This window comes from Tachypleus tridentatus, chromosome 1, assembly GCF_004210375.1.
Source record: "Tachypleus tridentatus isolate NWPU-2018 chromosome 1, ASM421037v1, whole genome shotgun sequence".
NCBI classification, from domain to species: domain Eukaryota; kingdom Metazoa; phylum Arthropoda; class Merostomata; order Xiphosura; family Limulidae; genus Tachypleus; species Tachypleus tridentatus.
This window is the reverse complement of record NC_134825.1, coordinates 48,311,369-48,332,081: the sequence shown is the minus strand read 5'-3', so window position 1 is coordinate 48,332,081 and position 20,713 is coordinate 48,311,369. Positions and strand designations below refer to the sequence as shown.

The 20,713-nt window shown below is 34.0% G+C and overlaps 1 protein-coding gene across 6 annotated transcripts; it reads right to left on the bottom strand.

The window, feature by feature from the left end:
* Positions 1–4,315: 4,315 nt before the first annotated feature.
* Positions 4,316–17,421, bottom strand: LOC143247288 (terminal nucleotidyltransferase 5C-like). 6 transcript variants are annotated; one of them, XM_076506544.1, is made up of 6 exons: positions 16,870–17,406; positions 14,230–14,364; positions 13,746–13,834; positions 11,122–11,174; positions 10,700–10,801; positions 4,316–8,462 (listed from the first exon to the last, which is right to left on the bottom strand). In XM_076506544.1, the coding sequence occupies exons 5-6, from the start codon at positions 10,739–10,741 to the stop codon at positions 7,245–7,247; spliced, it is 1,260 nt and encodes a 419-aa protein (XP_076362659.1). In that variant the 5' UTR covers positions 10,742–10,801; positions 11,122–11,174; positions 13,746–13,834; positions 14,230–14,364; positions 16,870–17,406; the 3' UTR covers positions 4,316–7,244. The 6 variants fall into 6 exon arrangements, with proteins under 6 accessions (XP_076362659.1, XP_076307996.1, XP_076354896.1 ...); XM_076451881.1 differs by lacking the exon at positions 11,122–11,174 and having other exon boundaries at positions 16,870–17,421; XM_076498781.1 differs by lacking the exon at positions 13,746–13,834 and having other exon boundaries at positions 16,870–17,408.
* Positions 17,422–20,713: the final 3,292 nt, after the last annotated feature.

Sequence of the window (20,713 nt, the reverse complement as noted above, 5' to 3'; positions counted from 1 at the left end):
ATGCGACAAGTACGGTTTGTTGTACTTATTAATAAAAACTCGACATATACCCACTAGTTTGTTAGCTATTCATCACGTAACAAAACACAAAGTCGTCAAGTGGATTTTTTGTCATCACGAAAGTCGTCAATAACGACAGTGAATTACGTTATGAAAAATAAAACTGTCTCGTTCTTATCTAATGTTTGTTCTCTAAAGACTTCTCTCTTTTAACTCAAACGAAACCATAAATAATATCCTGGAAAAATACACACTATTCGTTCACACCAAAATCACTTTCAGTGCCTGTATTTCAGCCAACTTCACAACCAAGGCACTAACACGTAAAGGTAGTAATAATTTTTAACAACATCGGAAGATACAAACGGGTGGCAAAGCAAATAAATCGACTTTTTACATAAATACTTGATTACGTTACCAAACTTTCATTGTTGATGAACTCTAACGATTTGGAAGCTAAGTTTTGAAATACCTTGTCAATAAATCTAAATGTCGCAACTGTATTAAGTTTGGATTTGTGCTGAAAACAAACATGAAAGGTTGTTTGAAGTTCAAATGCTTTATTGACACCCTTCAAGTCTACTTTAAAGCACGGATTGTTATTGTTGTGTCGAAAGAAAAGTGATCGTCTGATATCAGCCAGTCAGTGGACGGGTAAAGAGAAACGAAATTTTTCTAGGTAAGTTTGTAAATTTATTTAAACAAAACAGAAGCTTAGACAAATTTAAGATTCTCAAAAAAAAAAAATGAAACAGTTAAGTATATATTCCGAATACATTTTACTGTTCGCCACTTCAATTGCTGATGAACTTTCTTCTATATTTGGACCAAGAATAATACGCACAAACATCTAACTCTTCAAAGCGTGAAAACACGTGTACTTGATGCACAACAAAAGAAGGCCAGAGAATCTTCCGACATTACAAACATTTTAAAAATAAAAGAGCGTAAGTTTGAAAGATGGGATTTTATGTTGTAAGAGGTTAACACGTTTACTATTTCTACTACTTGTGAATTAACAGATGGTTCGAACCACTTTTGTAGTATCAGATAAAATTAAGTTTGTTTATCATGTACTTTGTTAATTCACTTTTTGAGTTTGAACTTGTAATTCCTTCTGTAACCAAATGCACAATTTTCTCTTACTAATAGTTAGTTTTAATAATTTACATTTTTAAACTGGCCTGTAAAAAATATAACTCGTGTACCATTAATTAAAATTTCACAGTATTTTTTAAAAAAAGTTTTTAACACTAACAATACAATAAATGTATAAAAACGATAAGTGTTTATTTATTGTCGCATCATGAATCAGGTCTATTCATGTATTATTTTCACTCACCTATTACCAAACATGTGAAAAAACTTTTATTTCAGTCTGAATATGTTTCAGGTTGATTATTACTTAATACCCGGTTTTGAGAAACACGTTACTGGTTATTCTCAGAAAGGTAACGAATATTATTTTCGCCAACTTACTGAATTCTCGATATATCATCTAACCATGTCGAATGTCATAAAAATCAGTCTAGTATCATGACAGTAAGGGACTCACTCTCCTATTTCTGTTGAACGTATTCTCTAATGGATATCACATAATACTTCAACTGGACCCCACCTATTCAAATATCCACTCATACAAGTCATAAAGTTTACACAAACACAAATTAAAACTTGTTATACACAGATACCCACATCTCTTGTTTTTACTGACCAGTAAAATAAACCACGTCTTCAACTCAAATATTTGAAAATATTTATTGTAAAATGCGTTATGTTAATATCTAGAAGGTCTCTCATCCCGCTATACCTGAGGACCGTTTCAAAACATATTAGTTTATTATGTCCCTCAACTTGCTTTGAATTTACAATTATTTAATCAATTTAGTGTTCCAGAATTTTTGTCTTACTTACTACGCTTTTGACGATAGAGTTTGTTTGTATCTATACTGAGATCTTTGTTTAGCAGTAAACCAACGCATGCTGCAAAATCTATTGCTTATCTTCTAATACGTTGTTTGTTTGTTTTTTCACTTGTGGGATATGTTTATTATACTTACGTACGTACAGTAATACATATCTTTGTAGGTGCTGAATTGATTTGTCATATTCAAGTTTGTTTTTAAATTTTGCGCAAAGATACACGAAGGCTATCTGCGCTAGCCGTCCCCAAATTAACAGTGTAAGACTAACAGGGAAGGCAACTAGTCATCATCCCCTACCACCAACTCTTGGGCTATTCTTTTGATAACGAATAGTGGGATTGACCGTAAATTATAACGCCCCGACGGCTGAAAGGGCGAACGTATTTAGTGTGACGGGGATTTGAACCCACAGATTACGAGTCAAACACCCTAGCTACCTATCCCCATCATATTCAAGTGAGATGTAGAAAGAACCATTTTTAAAACTAGGACAACACGCGTGTGTTCAACGTGAGTGTCACCTAGTGCACTTTTTGGTAAATACAGTATTTACGCCAGGAAAACTGTTAAGTAATAAAAAAATGAGCAACAACTTGTATATCTTACTCCAATAAAACGATAGGTTACAAATTTAAGAGCTATTTCAAAAATAGTTTTCTTATCAGAGAAATTTTAAATGATTTATTATTATTGATCATTGTAAATAATTAGGTGTATTTCTTATGTATAGTATGTATTATGCGAATAAAACATTCGCACACCTTTACAAACTACACTAATAATAATTCGACTAAACTATAGTTAATTCTTACAACTGTCAGATGTTGCAACTTGAATAGAATGCACAATTGAAAGTAGGTGTGTGGTGTTTGTTCATAGATTTGGTAAAACGTTATTTCAAACTCTGTATGTAAGTTTAAAATAGTATTAGAAAAAAAAGGTGGTTTACAATAATAAAAACAAACGAATCTGATACAACATGCAGTTTGGGACTAAAAAAGGGGCAAAGAGTGCAACATCATGTGAAAAATACATTATTTATGTGGCTTTTATTTGATAATTTGTAGAACTTATTTTATTATTCCTAACATTCGTATTTGTTTTAACTCCATGATGACCTTCAATTCTTGTTTTAGTTCTAGCTTAACTCATACCAAAAGTTTAATAAAATATTAAAAGAACAACAAATAAGGACTACATAAAAGCCATTAATATTTTGTGTTGAATTTAACGTCTAAAGCCATATATATCTCTTGCTTAGGGCAAAACCATAATTACAGTGTGTTAGTGGTTAATATTTGCAAATATCATACCATTATTAAGTTTCCGTAGTGCTAATAAAATTACCACCACCAAATTCTCTGTGAAGGAGTGATCGATCAGGGCGGTGTAATTTTCCATTTCTTATGCATCTAATTTAAAATATCACACTATTTTTAACCTCCAAATTACAGGTGCTTTATTTCATGTGACGTCATTACTTTCTTCACACGAGGGTTTTAATGTTGGTCAATGTTTTGAGACCATTTCAATAGCATTAAAATAGAAGATAGTAGGTTTTCATTTATTACAGGATCTTGATTTCAGCATATTCGTACACTGTCAACTCTAACTCCTAGTCACAGCTGCTTTAGTTATAAAGTACTTTGACAACGTCGCCTACACGTTTAGGTCAACGAATTTCCCCGTTGAATATCAAAACACGTGCTCAAAGAAGATCGTGACGTTATAGACTCAAAAATGTCTATCACACATACACATTGTAGTATTTGAGTTTTACGACACTGCTGTAAGCATTATCCTATTTACTATAATGACCTTGATACTACGTGTAGCAAATCTATGTAATGCAGCACCGGAACAAACACGAAACAAATACAAAACTCACTACACAAGCGGATATACCGGTTTGGGTTCACCGTTGACATTTCTTAACATGTTATTTAGAAATGTTTCTCCAGAGGGTATTCCCAGTTAAATTCTTTACTCAAGTCTTTGGATTAACCCTAACGTCTTCTAACACCTAGTTGAACTTTTACACAAATTAGAAAATATTTTAGCTCCCTTAAATTTGTTTTAATTCAGTTACAGACTATTTAAAAAAAGCCTTATTTGAGTGAATACTATGTAAATTCTACAAATTTAATTTGCACTTTTGAAATCATATTATGGTGAATGAATCTTACGAAATCTTCAACAGCAAAGATAGTTCAAAGGTCAGAGAGATGTTAAATACATAATTATTAGACCAACTCACAAAGTTCGGCTGAATCAATCATGGTTCCATTAGCTCCTTTATGTTGGCTTTATCAGGTGTATATGTACTTTACGATTAACAACTATGTATTTGTACTTTTTGTTTGTGAATAATAATAATAAAAATACATAAATCTCTGCAATTCATTTTATTTGCAAACTTCTTAGAAATACCTTATGTCAAGTTGAACCCATAATTTTAGGCTGTACATGGATTTTCCCCTTTCTAACATATCTTCTGATTATATCAAAACAAGAATACATTTACTATAATTATTAATAAAGTGTAAAATGTTGTATACGTTAGTTCACCAGCCCTTTACAAATTAAAAACAACACTTACAGCGCACCAAATATGGAGTCCCAAGCGATTTGGACCTATATGCGGCCTAATCAGCTTCAATATACAGAAATAATATGTAATTAAGCTTCTAATATTTTTTTTACTTACATAATTATTATGATTAATTTGATTAAATCATGAGATGAGAGGTAACAAAACGTAGGATAAACATTTTATTTAATATTTTCTGCAGAAGACAGTCTCACACGTTAGTTTGATCATAAACATGCAAGGATACAGCTGTGTTAATTACGAAGTCTTACTCGTGTGCTCACTACACGCCGCGTATACGTGATACGACACGACAATGTTTTTTGAAATTAAGATTTCAAATGAGCGGTTAAAACGTATACACGTATAAACAAGATATTGTATTTCATATTTGTACCAGTACACCTGTGTGTGTGTGTAGGCGTGTTCGACAATTCTCAACAGCTGGAAATTTCTGATAAATTGTAATTTTTGTATCAGTTACGTAACAAAAAGTAATTCACAATCATTGCGATTTCATGAGTAGGTTGTGCATGGGCTACTATTTAAATATATTTATTTGTATTAATGCTTAAATATTCATGAATTTGAAATTTATTAGAATCGCATTGTGCTTTAATATTTTCTTTCATGCTTTTCTAATGTACAGAAAAAAAAACAACTTTTGTGACATTATGGATTATTTTGAAACATCAAACTTTTAAACGTCCTTTTACTTAGGCTAAGAAACTGACCCAAATTTTTTACTACAGTAACGTTCTGCAGCAGTATTGTCCGCGAAAACTTTTACAGTGAATATTTTTTATAATAATTTATAACTTTACAGCAAATAACTCATATGTTCATATGGCATTGTTTAACAATTAAAAATATATAATAACTTCAAATACACATCAGTATATTCTAGCTACATAAAAACTTTTAAGTTTACCAAGAAATATTCAAACTACTTTAACTTTATAATTCTGTGCATGTATTTTAGTGACTAAAAAAACGGTACCAGAATGGAGCAACAAGTGGGCCAATGATTACAATTTTTTTTTTTTAAACAGATAAAGTTTCAGATATTTTATTATATCCTCTAACATCTCATTCGGTTTAACTCTTGTATTTAATTCTCCTGGACACTCACTCGTTTCAAAATTTATAAACTATTCATTGTACATAGACTGAAATTACATAACGTATTATTGCATACTTTATCATTCCTACAAGAACAAAACGATATGTTAAACATTTTCGTTTTACACAGATCTTCACACATGTACATGATTATATTATTTTGTTCTATTTGATGTCTGTCCTGATTCGTGTTTTGAAAAAAACACACACAAGGATACTATGATTAGTATTGGGACAGGAGCATTCTGGATTTCACCACCACATTGTATCTCTCGACTTAGCAACTTCACACGTGTTAATTATGCTAACACCTACATGTTTTATAATATTCTGGCGTGCAACACAAGTCGTTTTGCCACGTAATACTTTTGTGTTTTCTTATGGCAAAGTCACATTGAGCTATCTGCTATTTCCACCGAGGGGAACCGGACACTTGATTTTGGCGTTTGTAAGTCCCAAGACTTCTATCCCACAGAACGACCAATAATTTCACCATCGACTGTGTGGGATACAGTTTAACAAAAAAAAACAAACAACAAAAAACAAGTTGGTTTATCGATACATAGCTTATAATTAACAATAGTGAACTAATATCCAAAACGTTTTACCAGAAGTAACTGTTAAATGCGGGTTTGAAAAAACACAAGACTTTGCAATTTCTGCCAACAGTTCAGTGCCTCGTATTTTCGCATCAGACCTCAATTACAAGATCACTTGGTCTTAATTCGTGGTTTTAAAACCACCTGTTATATTAACATTTATGACTTATATTTGAATAAATATTCTATTTCCCATTATTTGTTGATATCTATGAAGTATTGAAAGAAACAACGATTATTTTGAAATGCTATATATAATACATCCAGAACCATAACATCTGCTTACTTTCCAAAATTCTTCCATCAGTTTTATTTAAACACATTTAAAATACAAGTCCTGATTGAAAACAAAAATCCTGGTTTCTTTACTCATATTTTCAGAAATTTAAAAGGGAGAAGCTTTTCGTTTTTGGATAACTTGATTGGTATGTTGTTCAAACGCTAAAGTAATATACATATCGACGTAATTTGTGAAGTCAACCTTGCTAGTACGTAGTTGACACCAGGTGAAGTTTGTCGAAAGTCACGTCTTTGTACTGGTAGAGCTTTAATCAAACATTTAAAACCAGACAAGGGAATTTCGAAATTAAAAAATAAACAAAAATCATACACAAATCAAGTCGGCAGGTGGTAATAAGAAACCGGTTACTTTTGTTTTTATAAATCTGGTCTAACTTTATCTAGATAAATAACTTGTTTAATTTTTGTTGATGTTTTCCCACACTGTGCATTTAAACATTAATTATGTCTAATTTATAAGAGCGAATTGTGAATTAATTCCTCTTTGCTTATATAGTTAAAATAGTTGGAATTTTCTAGTTTAGCCTTTTACTTCGTGAGGCATACACAATATACCGATTTTGAATAACCAGAATCCGACACCGTTGAAATGGCTAAGTTGGTCAAGATTACCTATTTTGAAGGTTCTTCCAACTTCAGACGAAGAATAATTCATCACAGACTTCCGTTTCAATGTTAGTATAGCAACACAGATCTTCCTTTTAAAGGTCACGCGCAAGGCAACCATCCGCAAGGGTAGCAAGTGGCGATGTACGGTGAGAAAAAGAAACCGCTACCCAGCATGACCTGGTGTCCTGGGGATGTCAAATCGTACGGAGAGAGTTGTTGTGTCTTAAGTATGAGCTGGCTGTGTTCTTGAGCGTACACTTGGTAGGCTAACTGTACGATTAGCGTCAGCGTCTGTCGCCGTTCGTGGCCCATAAGACACACTGTACTTTCGTCCACGACCCTGTATAAGATCATCAAATACTCATATTTGCTGTGGTCATCACCAATGAAATGATTTGCAAGGTAATTCTCGAGTTTATTTCGCTGCTGCCCAACGTCGCTGAAATCTATAAAAAATCTCGAACACATATACCTCTCAAGAGATTTGATGTCATCCGGTACCGCAGGTTTATAATCTCGAACTAGAAGGTTGCAGTATTTCAGCAGGCCTCCACCCCGTATCTCTTCCGGATTGCGGGTGGATATCAGCTTCTTATGAAGGTGGTAGAGGGCTTCTTGAAAGTCTCCATACACACTTTCTGCCACGATAGTAGGGTAGAGAGTATCGTCCATAGCCATCTGAGCACAATCATAAAACAACAGCAAAGAATCCAGGACGATCTGAAAGGAATCAACGCTGAACTCAAACTGACGCTTCATGGAGTTGACGAATTTAAGTTCCATATTTCTCCCCCTATTGTTACTTAGCGATATTAAGCTCCAACGATCACTCTCCGTAACTTTCACCATTTTGTGCACATAAGCTTCTTTTAGGCTACAACTGCTTATTCGAGTTTTACAAACTCCTTCCGGCAGAAAAGCAAGCAGTGAGTGTAAAACTGCTCCCTTAACTCTCTCGTAATCTCGTTGTGTCGAAAGCTCAACGGCAAAAATCAAATCCAGATCATTGTAGAAAGAATTTTCAGGGCCTAAAACGTAACTTGCAGCGCCTCCGTTGAGTCTGATATCTTTCACGTGTACGTCGTCCTGCTCCAAATTAGTCCGAACAACCCGCACAAGGTCTTTCAGCTTAATTTCTAACGTGGGAAAGTTGCCTCTTCCGTGGATGGGTACCACCTCATCCATGATGTTATGCAGTCGCTTGACCTGTTCGTAGCTCAATACAGCAAACCGCTGACCATCTTCTGATATTTGGCCCTGGGTATTCATTCTTAGTCGATGGCAGGAGGGATCAGATCGAACAGCAAGACTTCCCCACTAGATAGAAAAATACACGTTTCAGTCACTTTCCACACTGACCTAGTACTTTCTTAACCCACGCACTACACAACTACACAGCTGTATGCTAGTTTATTTGGAGAGCAGTGTGATTTTGGCCGCTGTCAATACGTGCTTACAGCGCCCTCAGTGGGAGATCTTTCCACAAGTCCAGACTATTTGCTCTCCGAGAGTTTTTGCACACGAAGTTTAATCGTTTTGGCTGGTGGTTTTAGAGAGATATATCTAATTGTTTTGAATTTCGTGAAAACTGTGAAAAATAGAGGAAAAAGAAAACGGATACATTTGTATACATGCACAATATAAAGTTACAACTGACATGCAAACCAATTCGCGGGAGCATGTTACTTAGTGATAACTACGTCACTTTCGTTGTCACCGAAAGTATAAAATGTAAAAACACTGGTTTAACTTTGTTTGTACTATAACATGTAACCTGTACTCGATGTTTTTTTTTTCAAATTTATTTTGTAGATATTATCTTACTGAAAGCTGCATAACCTGTAACAATTTAGAATAAAAATACCTCAAGTACTTTAATAAATACACCTAACATAAGTTATTTAAAATCCAAGATCGCAAATAATATGGAGTAAAATGTCCAAACATTAACTATCGTGAAAAAAAATAGAGCTTCTCTTCACCAGAAATAATCAAACTTTAAAGAGTAACATTTATTATATGTAACTTACACATTATCATTTGTGATTTCTTTACGGCATTGTTACACTAACTACTCAAAGTTATCTGTCATAAAAAAAATGTAATTAATATTCTGAAACAGATTTGCTAACGTCCACTTACACTTAGGTTTCCATGTATAAACACGGTGACTGTTGCTAATATTTTAAATACTTCTTATGTGTGTCTGTGTGTGTGAGTATACAAAATAGAACGACTGTGCGTTGAATAACTGCTCTTAGCGTGTTTGTTACTAAGCGAAAACCTAAAAAACAAATGCTGTTTACGCTCTAATCATCGCAGGGAGGAGATTCCTAATAAAATAACACACTTTTTCTTTAAATTAATTGTGTATATCGTCTTATTTTAAAATCCTTATTTTTAGACGTTTTTCTTTTAATTTACACTTACTTGTGAATATCAATTGTCACTGACGAATATAAGTTAGGTTGCTTTGCATTATAAAAAAAACGTTAATAAACTGTAGAAAATATTAAATTAATAAATTCAATAAATTCTTAGCCCATACCACACTGCTTAAAATATTGGCTCAATCGCCATCTCACGGTTATTTAAAAAATATATGACATTAGCAACTTGGCCTCCTGTCAACTGCAAGTTATTTCAAAGTAAAGAAATAAGTTGAGTCATATCATGATGTCAGTTTATAATTTTAAAAATTAAATGGCAAACTGCGACCCTCATACACGAGCACATTTTCTTTCTTTAAATTTATTATAATTTTATGAAATAAAGGCCCCAAACGTTTCAAGCTTTTACAACGAACATACGTTTTTTTTTTTTTTTTGGAATTTCGCACAAAGCTACTCGAGGGCTATCTGTGCTAGCCGTCCCTAATTTAGCAGTGTAAGACTAGAGGGAAGGCAGCTAGTCATCACCACCCACCGCCAAACTCTTGGGCTACTCTTTTACCAACGAATAGTGGGATTGACCGTCACATTATAACGCCCCCACGGCTGGGAGGGCGAGCATGTTTAGCGCGACGCGGGCGCGAACCCGCGACCCTCGAATTACGAGTCGCGCGCCTTACTCGCTTGGCCATGCCGGGCCAACGAACATACGTAATTTGATGTTACGATTTAATTTGGTTGAACTCGCGTTTATATGAGCTGACGATGCTAACGGTAAGCCTACTACCATTATTTCTCCAGTGAAAGTTTATCGAACACGCTATATAATCGAAAAATTCCAGAAGAAATTGCACTTGCTTACCCTTATATACAAGACTGAATACTCTTTACGTCGTACAGGTGCAATAACCATCTTTCAATCCGTAATATGCTGGAGTATTTGGAAAATAAGCCTACTTTTATAAAACCTAGGTCTTGATCTAATTCGTATTTAGTAGGGAGAAAACTATCATACTGTTTCATCAATAGTTTCTGTTAAAACATGGAATATTATAATTATATAATTATATGCACGTACAAACAAAAACCTAAACCAAGGTCCATAATAGGTCATTCCTTTGAGTCTCGTTTTTTACTTCTAGTCGAAATATAATACCTTCTTACCTCTTTAAATACGCCATCTTCAGAACCAAAAGTTGCCTCCATGGAAATATCAGACTCTCACTGATGCTGGTAATGATTTGGTTTTCGTCACTTTATATTTTCCTTTGTGTGAAAAAAAATAAATTAGGATGTATTGATAACATTTTACTCGACATTTCTAGGTACACTTGGATCGGAGAGACCGTCAATATTATGTTAAAAGTTACTAAGTAGTCAGTGGAACCACATTTTAATACTAAAACGTAAAAGTTATAAAAACTAAAAGATACATATAATTATTTTCTTAGCACATATAACAACAAATATCGATTTAACATGCATGTCTTTATTTTAATTTATAATTCTTCGTACCTATTTTACAGTTACAACTACTTCTATAATTTTGTTAGCTTATATTAATAAAATAATTAAGGCATTCTTACATGAAAACACCATTCGTATCATTTGGGAACTTGAATTTTCAACGTGAACGACACTGAATGAGATGGTGGAGTAAAAAGTGAAGTCAGAAATATTTAAGCTTCAAGTCAGTATAGCTATATCATATACATGTACATTCAGCCGTATAAAAGAAGAATGACTAACATATACATTTACCTTCTCTTTCGTACATGGATCAGCTAAGATTATTACGCTGAATACAATGATCAATACTATATACAGATAGTTCTGCCATCTAGAGTAAATTAGTTAAACTACGTGTAAATAAATAACATACGCTACTACTTTCAAAAAATAAAAAGATGCATGTCACGAAAACCTAATAAGTAAATCGATGATTCTGGTGCCAGATGTTAATAACTTCTCTTACGATCGTAGAAGGAACGCTGCTACTAATGAAGCTAAGCTCTTACACCTGGATAAACATTGTTACAGTCTAATATTCCCCGTGCGGTGATGAGGGCGCAGGTTCGAATCCCCTTTACACCAACTTCGCTCACCCTTTCAGTCATTAGAGCGTTGTGATGTACTGTCAATCCCAGTATTCGTTGATAAAAGATAAGCCCAAGAGTTGGCGGTGGGTGGTGTTGACAACCGTTCCTCTAGTCTTACACTGCTAAATTAGAGATGGCTAGTGCAGACAGCCTTCAGGTAGCTTTGCGCGAACTTCAGAAAACAAATTATAAAGGCTATCGTACACTTCCCGAACATTGCCGTAGATTTTCTTTGCACAATACACGTACTTCATGTTACAGTTAACCTTCAGATTATTGACTGTTTTTATACGATTCGTTACTAATGAAACCCACACTTTGGATCATATTGGAGACCTGGAAATCTGCAGATTTTGGATTTAAAACCCGAGGACGAACATCCTTTGAGTCGTGGGGAAGGGGACGTAAAATGTGACGATTTCACTATTTGTCGGTGAAAGTGTAGCCCAGCAGTTGGTGATAGTTTTTGTTGGCAGATCAATATCATGGACGACGGAAGATAGTCTATTTTGCTTTAAACAAGACAAACGAGAATATTAGAGTAATTGTAAGTTTCTGCACGGCTACCTCAGCAATTCTCACGGCCACAAATACCAGGATTGATATTTCACTGGGTCATATTTATGTCCTGAAATCGAGTCTGCAAACCTTTGGTCTCAAAAATCTAGGTCTACAAATTAGGAACTTTCACCATTAAATATATACATATAAAATACTTTAAACCTAATCAAAGAAACATAGTTCGGCGAAATAGTCAGTGTGTTTGTTTGTTTTTTGAATTTCGCACAAAGCTACACGAGGGCTATCTGCGCTAGCCGTCCCTAATTTAGCAGTGTAAGACTAGAGGAAAGGCAGCTAGTCATCATCCCCCACCGCCAACGAAACTGGATTGACCGTTACATTATAACGCCCCCACGGCTGAAAGGGCGAGAGCATGTTTGGTGTAACAGGGATTCGAACCCACGGTCTCAGGATTATGAGTCGAGTGCCTTACCACGTGGCCATGCCGGGCCTAGTCAGGGTGCTCTGTTTTGCAAACTGAAGGTTCGAATCCAACCACCGTCAAATTACTTTCTCACAAAATTTTTAATAAATCTTTGTATAGAACCTATCGACTTACCGTGCTGTGCAACAAGGTTAGGAAAAGAAAATATTTTGTCATCATTTCCATTTTATGGGCTAATTCTTACATGCCATTACAGATGTAAATTTCAACACTGCGGTAATGCTTCAGTGATCCCTGTTGGCAACTGAATGAACCAGGGTGGACAACAGTTATCATTCTATATAATTCTCACATACTTGTACCATAATGGTTCTACTTGAATTAACATACTGATCAAATTTAGGGTCTGAAATAACTATCATGGCGCCCTGTGCAGTGTCTTAAATATATAGAAAGAAGTTAGCATACAGTGCCGAAATTCTAGAATGAATCAATTTAATACCACTCCATAAATAAACCTTGATAAAAACAGTGTTTAACACTAGATATTAAATTTTGTTGTCAACCACGGCCCAAAATACATGGAGAATTGTCAGTAGAGCAGAAAGTTCACATAACAGCTTTACGTGATGCTGGTTGGACTCTCACAAATTGCCGCAAACTTGAAATTCTCCCTACACATTGTCAAGTACACCATAGGTCATGTGACCGAGACAAGTTTGAAATCGGTAAAGGAAGACACAGAACACCTAAACTGTAAGATTCATTACCAAGTACAATATTGTGGTTTCTTTGTGGTATAATTCATATATCAAATGTCATAATGTGAATACACAATCACGTTCATAAAAACATTTTAAATTTACGTTAAACCAAACTGAACATAATATTACATAAATATTTAAGTTTGAAATATTAATATTTGGACAAGGATGACAGAGAAAACGAGGGTAGACGAGAATTATCCTTTTCGCCAGAATGGTTATTCATACTTCTATAAGATGATCTATGTATTCTCCATAAGGCCTATTTTTCCTTGCTAGTGAAGGGGGGGGGAAACATCGTTTATAAGAAAGTCCTGATTTAAATCAGGTTCGTAATTTACATTCAAAAATAAAACTTGGGTGTGTTTTATTTTCCATAAATTCACAAAATATATTTTTACCTATCGAAATATGGAACGGGGAATAGAAAGTTGTATTTTGTGGGTTTTTTTTCTCAATAATCCAGGAAACGCCAGAGAATGTTGCTAGTCTAAAAAAGAAAAAAGTTTTCTGATTTAAAGGTCATAACAATGAATCGTGAAATACCATTCTTCACATTTTTAGGCGTGTAATTTGATGAGGTATTAGTGCCAGTTTTAAGAACTGATCACAACTCTGGCAAAAAGCAGTAGTAAAACACATAGACGAGTATATGCATCAATCATTTATATAATTTACAATAGTGGTAGGTAGCATGTGTATGTTGTTATTGATGTTGCAACCAATTGTGACGAACCTAGAAAAAATTTGGTGCATAAATAATTTTAAAAAGTCAACAGGACTTGTAATTTTGGAGTTAACTGTATACTTATTCTAAGTAAACTAAGGTTTTCCAACATTATTAACACTGCTTTGTATTATAGACTAATTTTATATCAAACTTACCTCACACTGCTAAGGAATTGTGTTAACTTCTTGCAGTATATGACGATATTGGAAAACCATTCTTCACATTTCCACTTAGCTTCAGGGACAAAGGAACTTGGACTTGTAGATAAACAAACACACGCGTACATAGACCTAGTGACCATATTTATAACAATGTGTTATTAAAGTAAGGATACTTTTGAATAAAAGTTTTGCTTTTCATAACTCTGCGGTTCCATAATTTTATTAATAAGGCAAAACTATTACACACGCTAAACTAACCGTCTCATGATTCTTTTAAAATCAACAAAATTAGTACAAATATTAACTTGTACTTTCTTCTTGTAATTATAAGAAACGCACTACAGTTGCTAATTTTATCTATTCATGACTCTTGCAAATTAAGTGAAACCAAAACAAACAATAATCTGGCCTTTTACGATTATTGTAAGTATAGTTGAAACAGCACAAACGCTAATCTGTGATGTCGAGAAAACCCATTTGTTGAGAAATATATATGTAAAAACGGCTCGTTTGGGTTGAGAAAATATTTTACGTAGAGGAGCGAACGACGTTTCGACCTTCTTCGGTCATCGTCATATTCACAGGTTCAGTCGTTCGCTCCTCTACGTAAAATATTTTCTAAACCCAAACGAGCCGTTTTTACATATATAAACGCTAATCTAATTTCGTGATGACGAGAAAACCCACTTGTACTGAAAATTATATGTTTAAAAACGGCTGAAGAACCTGACGATCACCGAAGAAGGTCGAAACGTTGTTCGCTCCTCTATTAGTGTCTTCTTTACCCATACCAGCCGTTTTTAAATATATAATGCTAATCTAATTTATTCCTGATTATTGCACAATGCACAAATGAATTAGAGGATAACTGAAATTAACAATGTAAATAATATGGCAAGACGAAAACTACTGAAAATGTCAGATACTACCTCATTAAAACTTTTTATGTATATGAAGCATCTGATGATACGTCATATGATTTGAAATATAAACGATTGATTATTCAGCCTATGCACGTTCTTCTTTCAGTTATCATTTTGAGATGATCTCAAAGTTTAAATACTTCAAGTTACTCGTAAACCACGAACAACTCACAAATATGACATCTGGATATTTCATTGCCATCGGGTGAATGGAAGCTACAATAACAAGAAGCTGAAGAAGATTAGTTTTAAGTGTCTCATCTTTCATCAGCAGGATGTAAAATCGCTTCTAAACCAATGTCACAATTTCTCGGGCATTTTTTAGACTTTTAACTGCAAAGCAAAAAAGCTATACATTTTATCTCTTGGACAAAAGACTATAGCTATTAACTACAAACAGAAATGATTATACATTTTAACTACACAAGAAAAGGTTGTAACAATTGTCTATAACATACAAACAGCTATGAGTAACTCTCAAACTACAGAACAAAACACTACAACAGTTAAGAACATTATATAAATGTCTGTAACTTTTAAACAGCTATAGGACGAAAAACCACAATTATTGAAAATTATATTACAAAGCACAAATGGTTATACGTTTTAACTAAAGGACTAAATACTGCAGATAATAAGAAATATTAGTAGTTATATATATATTAGCTAAAGACTACAGGGAATAAATGTATTCACCTTTGAAGCTAGAGGATAATAGATTGTAAGAGCTAAATACAGATAGCAAAAGCTGTAAAAGTTAATAAATAACGCTAACCTTTTAACCAGATATATAAAAAGAACACAGTTGGCTCTACAGCTATTTACTGATGGAACAGTAGACAATAAAATATGGCGAATGAAAAAAAGATCGTACGTTTTAGCCACAGTATGCAATTAGAAGACCGTAAATGCTAATGAAATAAATAGTGTTCAGATTAATCACATGATACAAGTTAAATATTTAAATGAATATAATGTCCAAATAACTAAAATACTGTTTGCCTAGTATATGACGTAAAGAAACTAAAAAACAACAATAACCAAACATTTAAGAAACTAAACGGTACGAAACAACACAAAAAGTAAGCAAAAATGTGAACCATAATAGGACGACTGGTGGTTAATGTACTAGTTTACTTTTGCCCATTGTAACACGTGGGACTCGAAAAGTAATACAAATTTCTAAAGTTACTTTTTTAGTGATAGCAAGAGAAGTGAAAATGGTTTATCCAGAATTCACTATTCGAATTGTGGAAGGCATTGTTCTCCCTGTTAAAATAAATACCAGTTTCGTCTCCCACTGATTTGTTAATAATAGAATCATGACGACACTATTGGCGATTGGGATTTCATTGACCGATTTACCTCAATTGTATACAGTACAATTACAGTCTTAACGATTCTACCAGTACCAAATGTTATCGCCATTAGCCGCTGGCGAAGTTAATTTGTTCTGAAAGTTGTTGCTAAATCTTAATTTCGATTTTATTTACAGTATACTTACGAATAGACATAAGACTATTTGTGTAAGGTACACTTCTTTCATCGTATTAATGAAATTTTCCCATTGAATAAGCACTATTTCGAAAAGTGATTCAGATATAAAGCTCTATGTTAAAACTATCAAATGTTACTAGTTAGGTTCCTATATGAACGTTAGCATTAAGTACCCATATCTGACTTTACATGATGCAAGTATGACTATTCTTACCTCTATCACGAATTCTTTTGGTTCTGTGGGGGTTACCATACTAGAACTATCTAAGCAATATTTGATAGCGCTTTTCCGCATCGGTTATCAGCATAACTCAATCAACTAATTTAACTCTTCTGTTTTTAAAATTATTGACTGCCAGTTTGGTGACATACGTTTAAACCTCCGCTGGTAGATATTCCTTGTAATTATTAAAGTAAATGAGACGCGGATTTAAATTACTACCGCAGATTTCAGTATGGCTTGTTAAGGAAAGCCACGAGCCGACTACATGTCTGGTTTTAGTATGCTCGCGTGACGTCACAGTCTGCTATTCTGACGTTGCTGGTGACGTGCTGGCGACAGAATAAGTAGCCAGTCTGATTGGCAACGTGATTGTTTTCTGTTTTTGTATTTCTCTTTCTTTTCCAAACACAACTAAACTGAGAAGTAACAAGGGGGTGACATGAGGGGCTGCTACCCTAGGGGTAAAGTTGTGATCACCAGTAAAATGACCGATGACCGAAATGGCTTGCTAGGCGCATTACAATGGGCTGGGAGTGGGGCACATATACGAAGTCCTTCCCCGGGCGTTAACTTGCTAGGCTACGGTTCTGCAACCAAAATAGCCTGTTACCAACAACGTGAACTATATCAATTCTCTGTTTAGTTTAAATATTAAGGAAATGTATATATTTTTTTTCATACACAAAGTTCTAAATAACTGATTGGAATCTTGTGATATCTCTGGAGAAAATATGATTGGTTTCACACCTAGACGCCATGTTATTATTTTTTCGAACCAAAAGATTTAGTGATACTAACATTAATATAAACACGCATGTAAAGGTCATTGACCTTAAAGACGTATTATCAGCACATTTGATGAACTTTCATCATAACAAAGATGTTTTGTCAATTCCCTTCCTTGTAAATCAGCATAAGAGGTTACTTAGTTTTGTTGTTGTTTACTTCTTAAAACAGAAGACTCGAACACTCTTCTTGTTTTGGAGTTAATAAATCTATAGTATTCACGTTCTGACGTTTACACAAACATAAACAAATTTATTCAAAACATTCGAGTACTAACGGCAAGAGGTTGACCGAAAATATTAACACTGTTGGCCGTTACAGTCAAAAATAAATTTAAAAAAATATACTGACAAGGGCTACTTCTCATGGAACCGAGTAATATCTTATAACACAGATACGAGTGTCTTTTAAATCAGCGTACCAGCTTCTAAACGTAATATGAATACCACAGGCACAAGTGTTTTCTAAGTAAGCATATCAGTATTAGAACGTAATGTAAATAACACAGACACGAGTGTCTTCTACATAAACATACCAACTTATTTATGCAACATGAATAATACAGGCATAAATTTATTTAAATAAGGATATCACCTTATTAACGTAATATGACTAACGATAAATTCATAGTTGTCGGCACTGTTATTTAAAAAAACACACTTCAAAATCAGTTATTTATTTATGATGAGGCCTCTGTAAAACCTGTTTCTTTGCATGACTACTCCGTTGAAGGAAGAAACGGAAGGAGAAATTATTTTTGAAATTAACATTTCCATCATTAACTAATGTTTTTTACTATAAATAAAACAAATTACAGTATCTGATATGCTGAATTATACGTTCACATGAGGCTAATACACATGGGATTTAACCCCAAAACAGAAACAAAAATCAACATTTTTTTATACCTTAAAGTATGGCTCTATGCTAAATACCGTGTAAAATTTAATTGTATAACAATTTTATTGAGTTTAATGAATTAAACTGGAAGTTGTTTACTCGTGTTCTTGATCTCTCAATACCACCACAAGTTAATACATATTTAAGTACATTTACCTCGTGAGTGATAAGATAGCCTGAAACTGAAAGCTTGTCCGTAATTCACAACATCGACAGGTTTAATTTGATCAACCTATCATTTAATAACAAGTTACAATCAATAAGCCAATGTCTTCATAATAAGTTACACTCATCTAGACAATAAAGTTACGACATACCGGTGTTTGTGTTGTGTAAGCTAAATATATAATTCAAAAAGTACATTACTTTATACTGTTAAATATGTATTGCGAATTTCCCGCCTATTCGCTGAAGTTGCAGAAGGTTCTCGAGTGTAGGATTGGTTTGATTTGTTTTGAATTTCGCGCAAAGCTAAACGAGGGTTATCTGCGTTAGCCGTCCCTAATTTAGCAGTGTAAGACTAGAGGGAAGGTAACTAGTTATCACCATCCACAGCCAACTCTTGGGTTACTCGTTTACCAACGAACAGTGGGATGAACCGTCATATTATAACGCTCCCACAGCTGAAAGAGCGAGCATGTTGGTGTGACGGGGATTCGAATCCGCAACCCTCAGGGGACACGAGTACCTTAACCACCTGGGCATGTGGGGCCGAATTTGTCCATTAAAACTGATATTATAAGGAGGCGTTTGGTTTGCTTTGAATTTCGCTCAAAGATACACCAGGACTACCTACGTTAGCACTCTCTAATTTAGTAGTGAAAGATTAGAAGGAAGGCAGCCAGTCATCACCATCCACCGCCAACTGTTGGGCTACTCTTTTACCAACAAATAGTGGGATTGACCGTCGCATTATAACGTTCCCACGGCTGAAAGGGCGAGCATGTTTGGTGTGAGTGGGATTCTTCGAGTGTAATAATCAACGATGTATATGTAAACACCACTGTATAATAGTAAATATTGTTGTGCAAGCTGAAATTTCTAAAATATCGTCTCACGCCTTTAATATGTAACCAATGCAAGGCACCAAGAGATAGTATATATAGATATATTTTTAGTTTATTATAAACTTTGGAAGGTATAACTGCGATTATCGCTTATTGACCGGGATTTTCAGATATTTGACCAGGAACGTGCATATAGTTCGAACATTATAAACCGTTAAACTTCAGCAGATTAACATCAGACATTCTAATTTTTACAAAGACATTATATAACGTCAGCTACGAAAAACTCATATGTGATCAGCGAAGAGCTAGCTAGCTCCCGGTTAAATTAATTGTGTCTATATCAGCTCGAAACTATTCGCTCATCGTGAACCTTCGATTAGATATCAAAAAAGTTCTGGATCAGATAAAATACTCAATATTAATTGTAACTTTGTAAAACTTTTGCATAGGAATCATTATTTGTAATAACTGTTTGTATTAATCGTTATAATAAATTGTATTATTGTTTCTATACTATAATATATTGTTATTAAGAAATATAATGTGTGTATCAATACTGTTGGCAAATATCTCAAATTTGATACATATCGGCATTTAATTAATTTCTACATCTAAATTACAATTACAGTTATAGGCTATTCTAAATCGTAATGTGTAACAGTATTAAAATATAAACATAAATGATCTTTTCCGTAACATTATGCATCGCCAGCTACTAATTAGTTAATTAGCGTTAACTATTTGGTCAAATAAGGTATATTTTAATTAAATGATTTTTTATAACAACTAAGAATCAATCTTTCTTAATCAAAGTCTGTTTACTCTGTCGAAGTTTGTGTGTATCATGAGCTACAATAGTGGTTCATAATAAGGATAGCAAGAAATTGCACTAAACCTGAATAGAACATTCGGACAAAAAGCATTTCAAACAGTATATATTCAGTTCAAGCAACACTTTAAAACCCTTACTATTGGTTGCTAAAGTTTTAGACACATAAAAAATGCACAAAAAAGCACGGATATTGAACTTCCAAGGAAAAAAAAATCCGCTAAAAACGGTCAGTTTGTAATTCTTCTTATTATTATTCTCTTGTCAGCCTACAATAAAAACGCCTTTGTATATTGCACTAAAACATTTT

Bases quoted from the DNA above. Each gene is read 5' to 3' on its own strand.
- LOC143247288 (XM_076451881.1), bottom strand. From the start codon at position 10,741: ATGGAGGCAACTTTTGGTTCTGAAGATGGCGTATTTAAAGAG. The intron at 8,463-10,699 runs GTAAGAAGGTAT...TTTTCTATCTAG, and splicing joins AAGATGGCGTATTTAAAGAG to TGGGGAAGTCTTGCTGTTCG.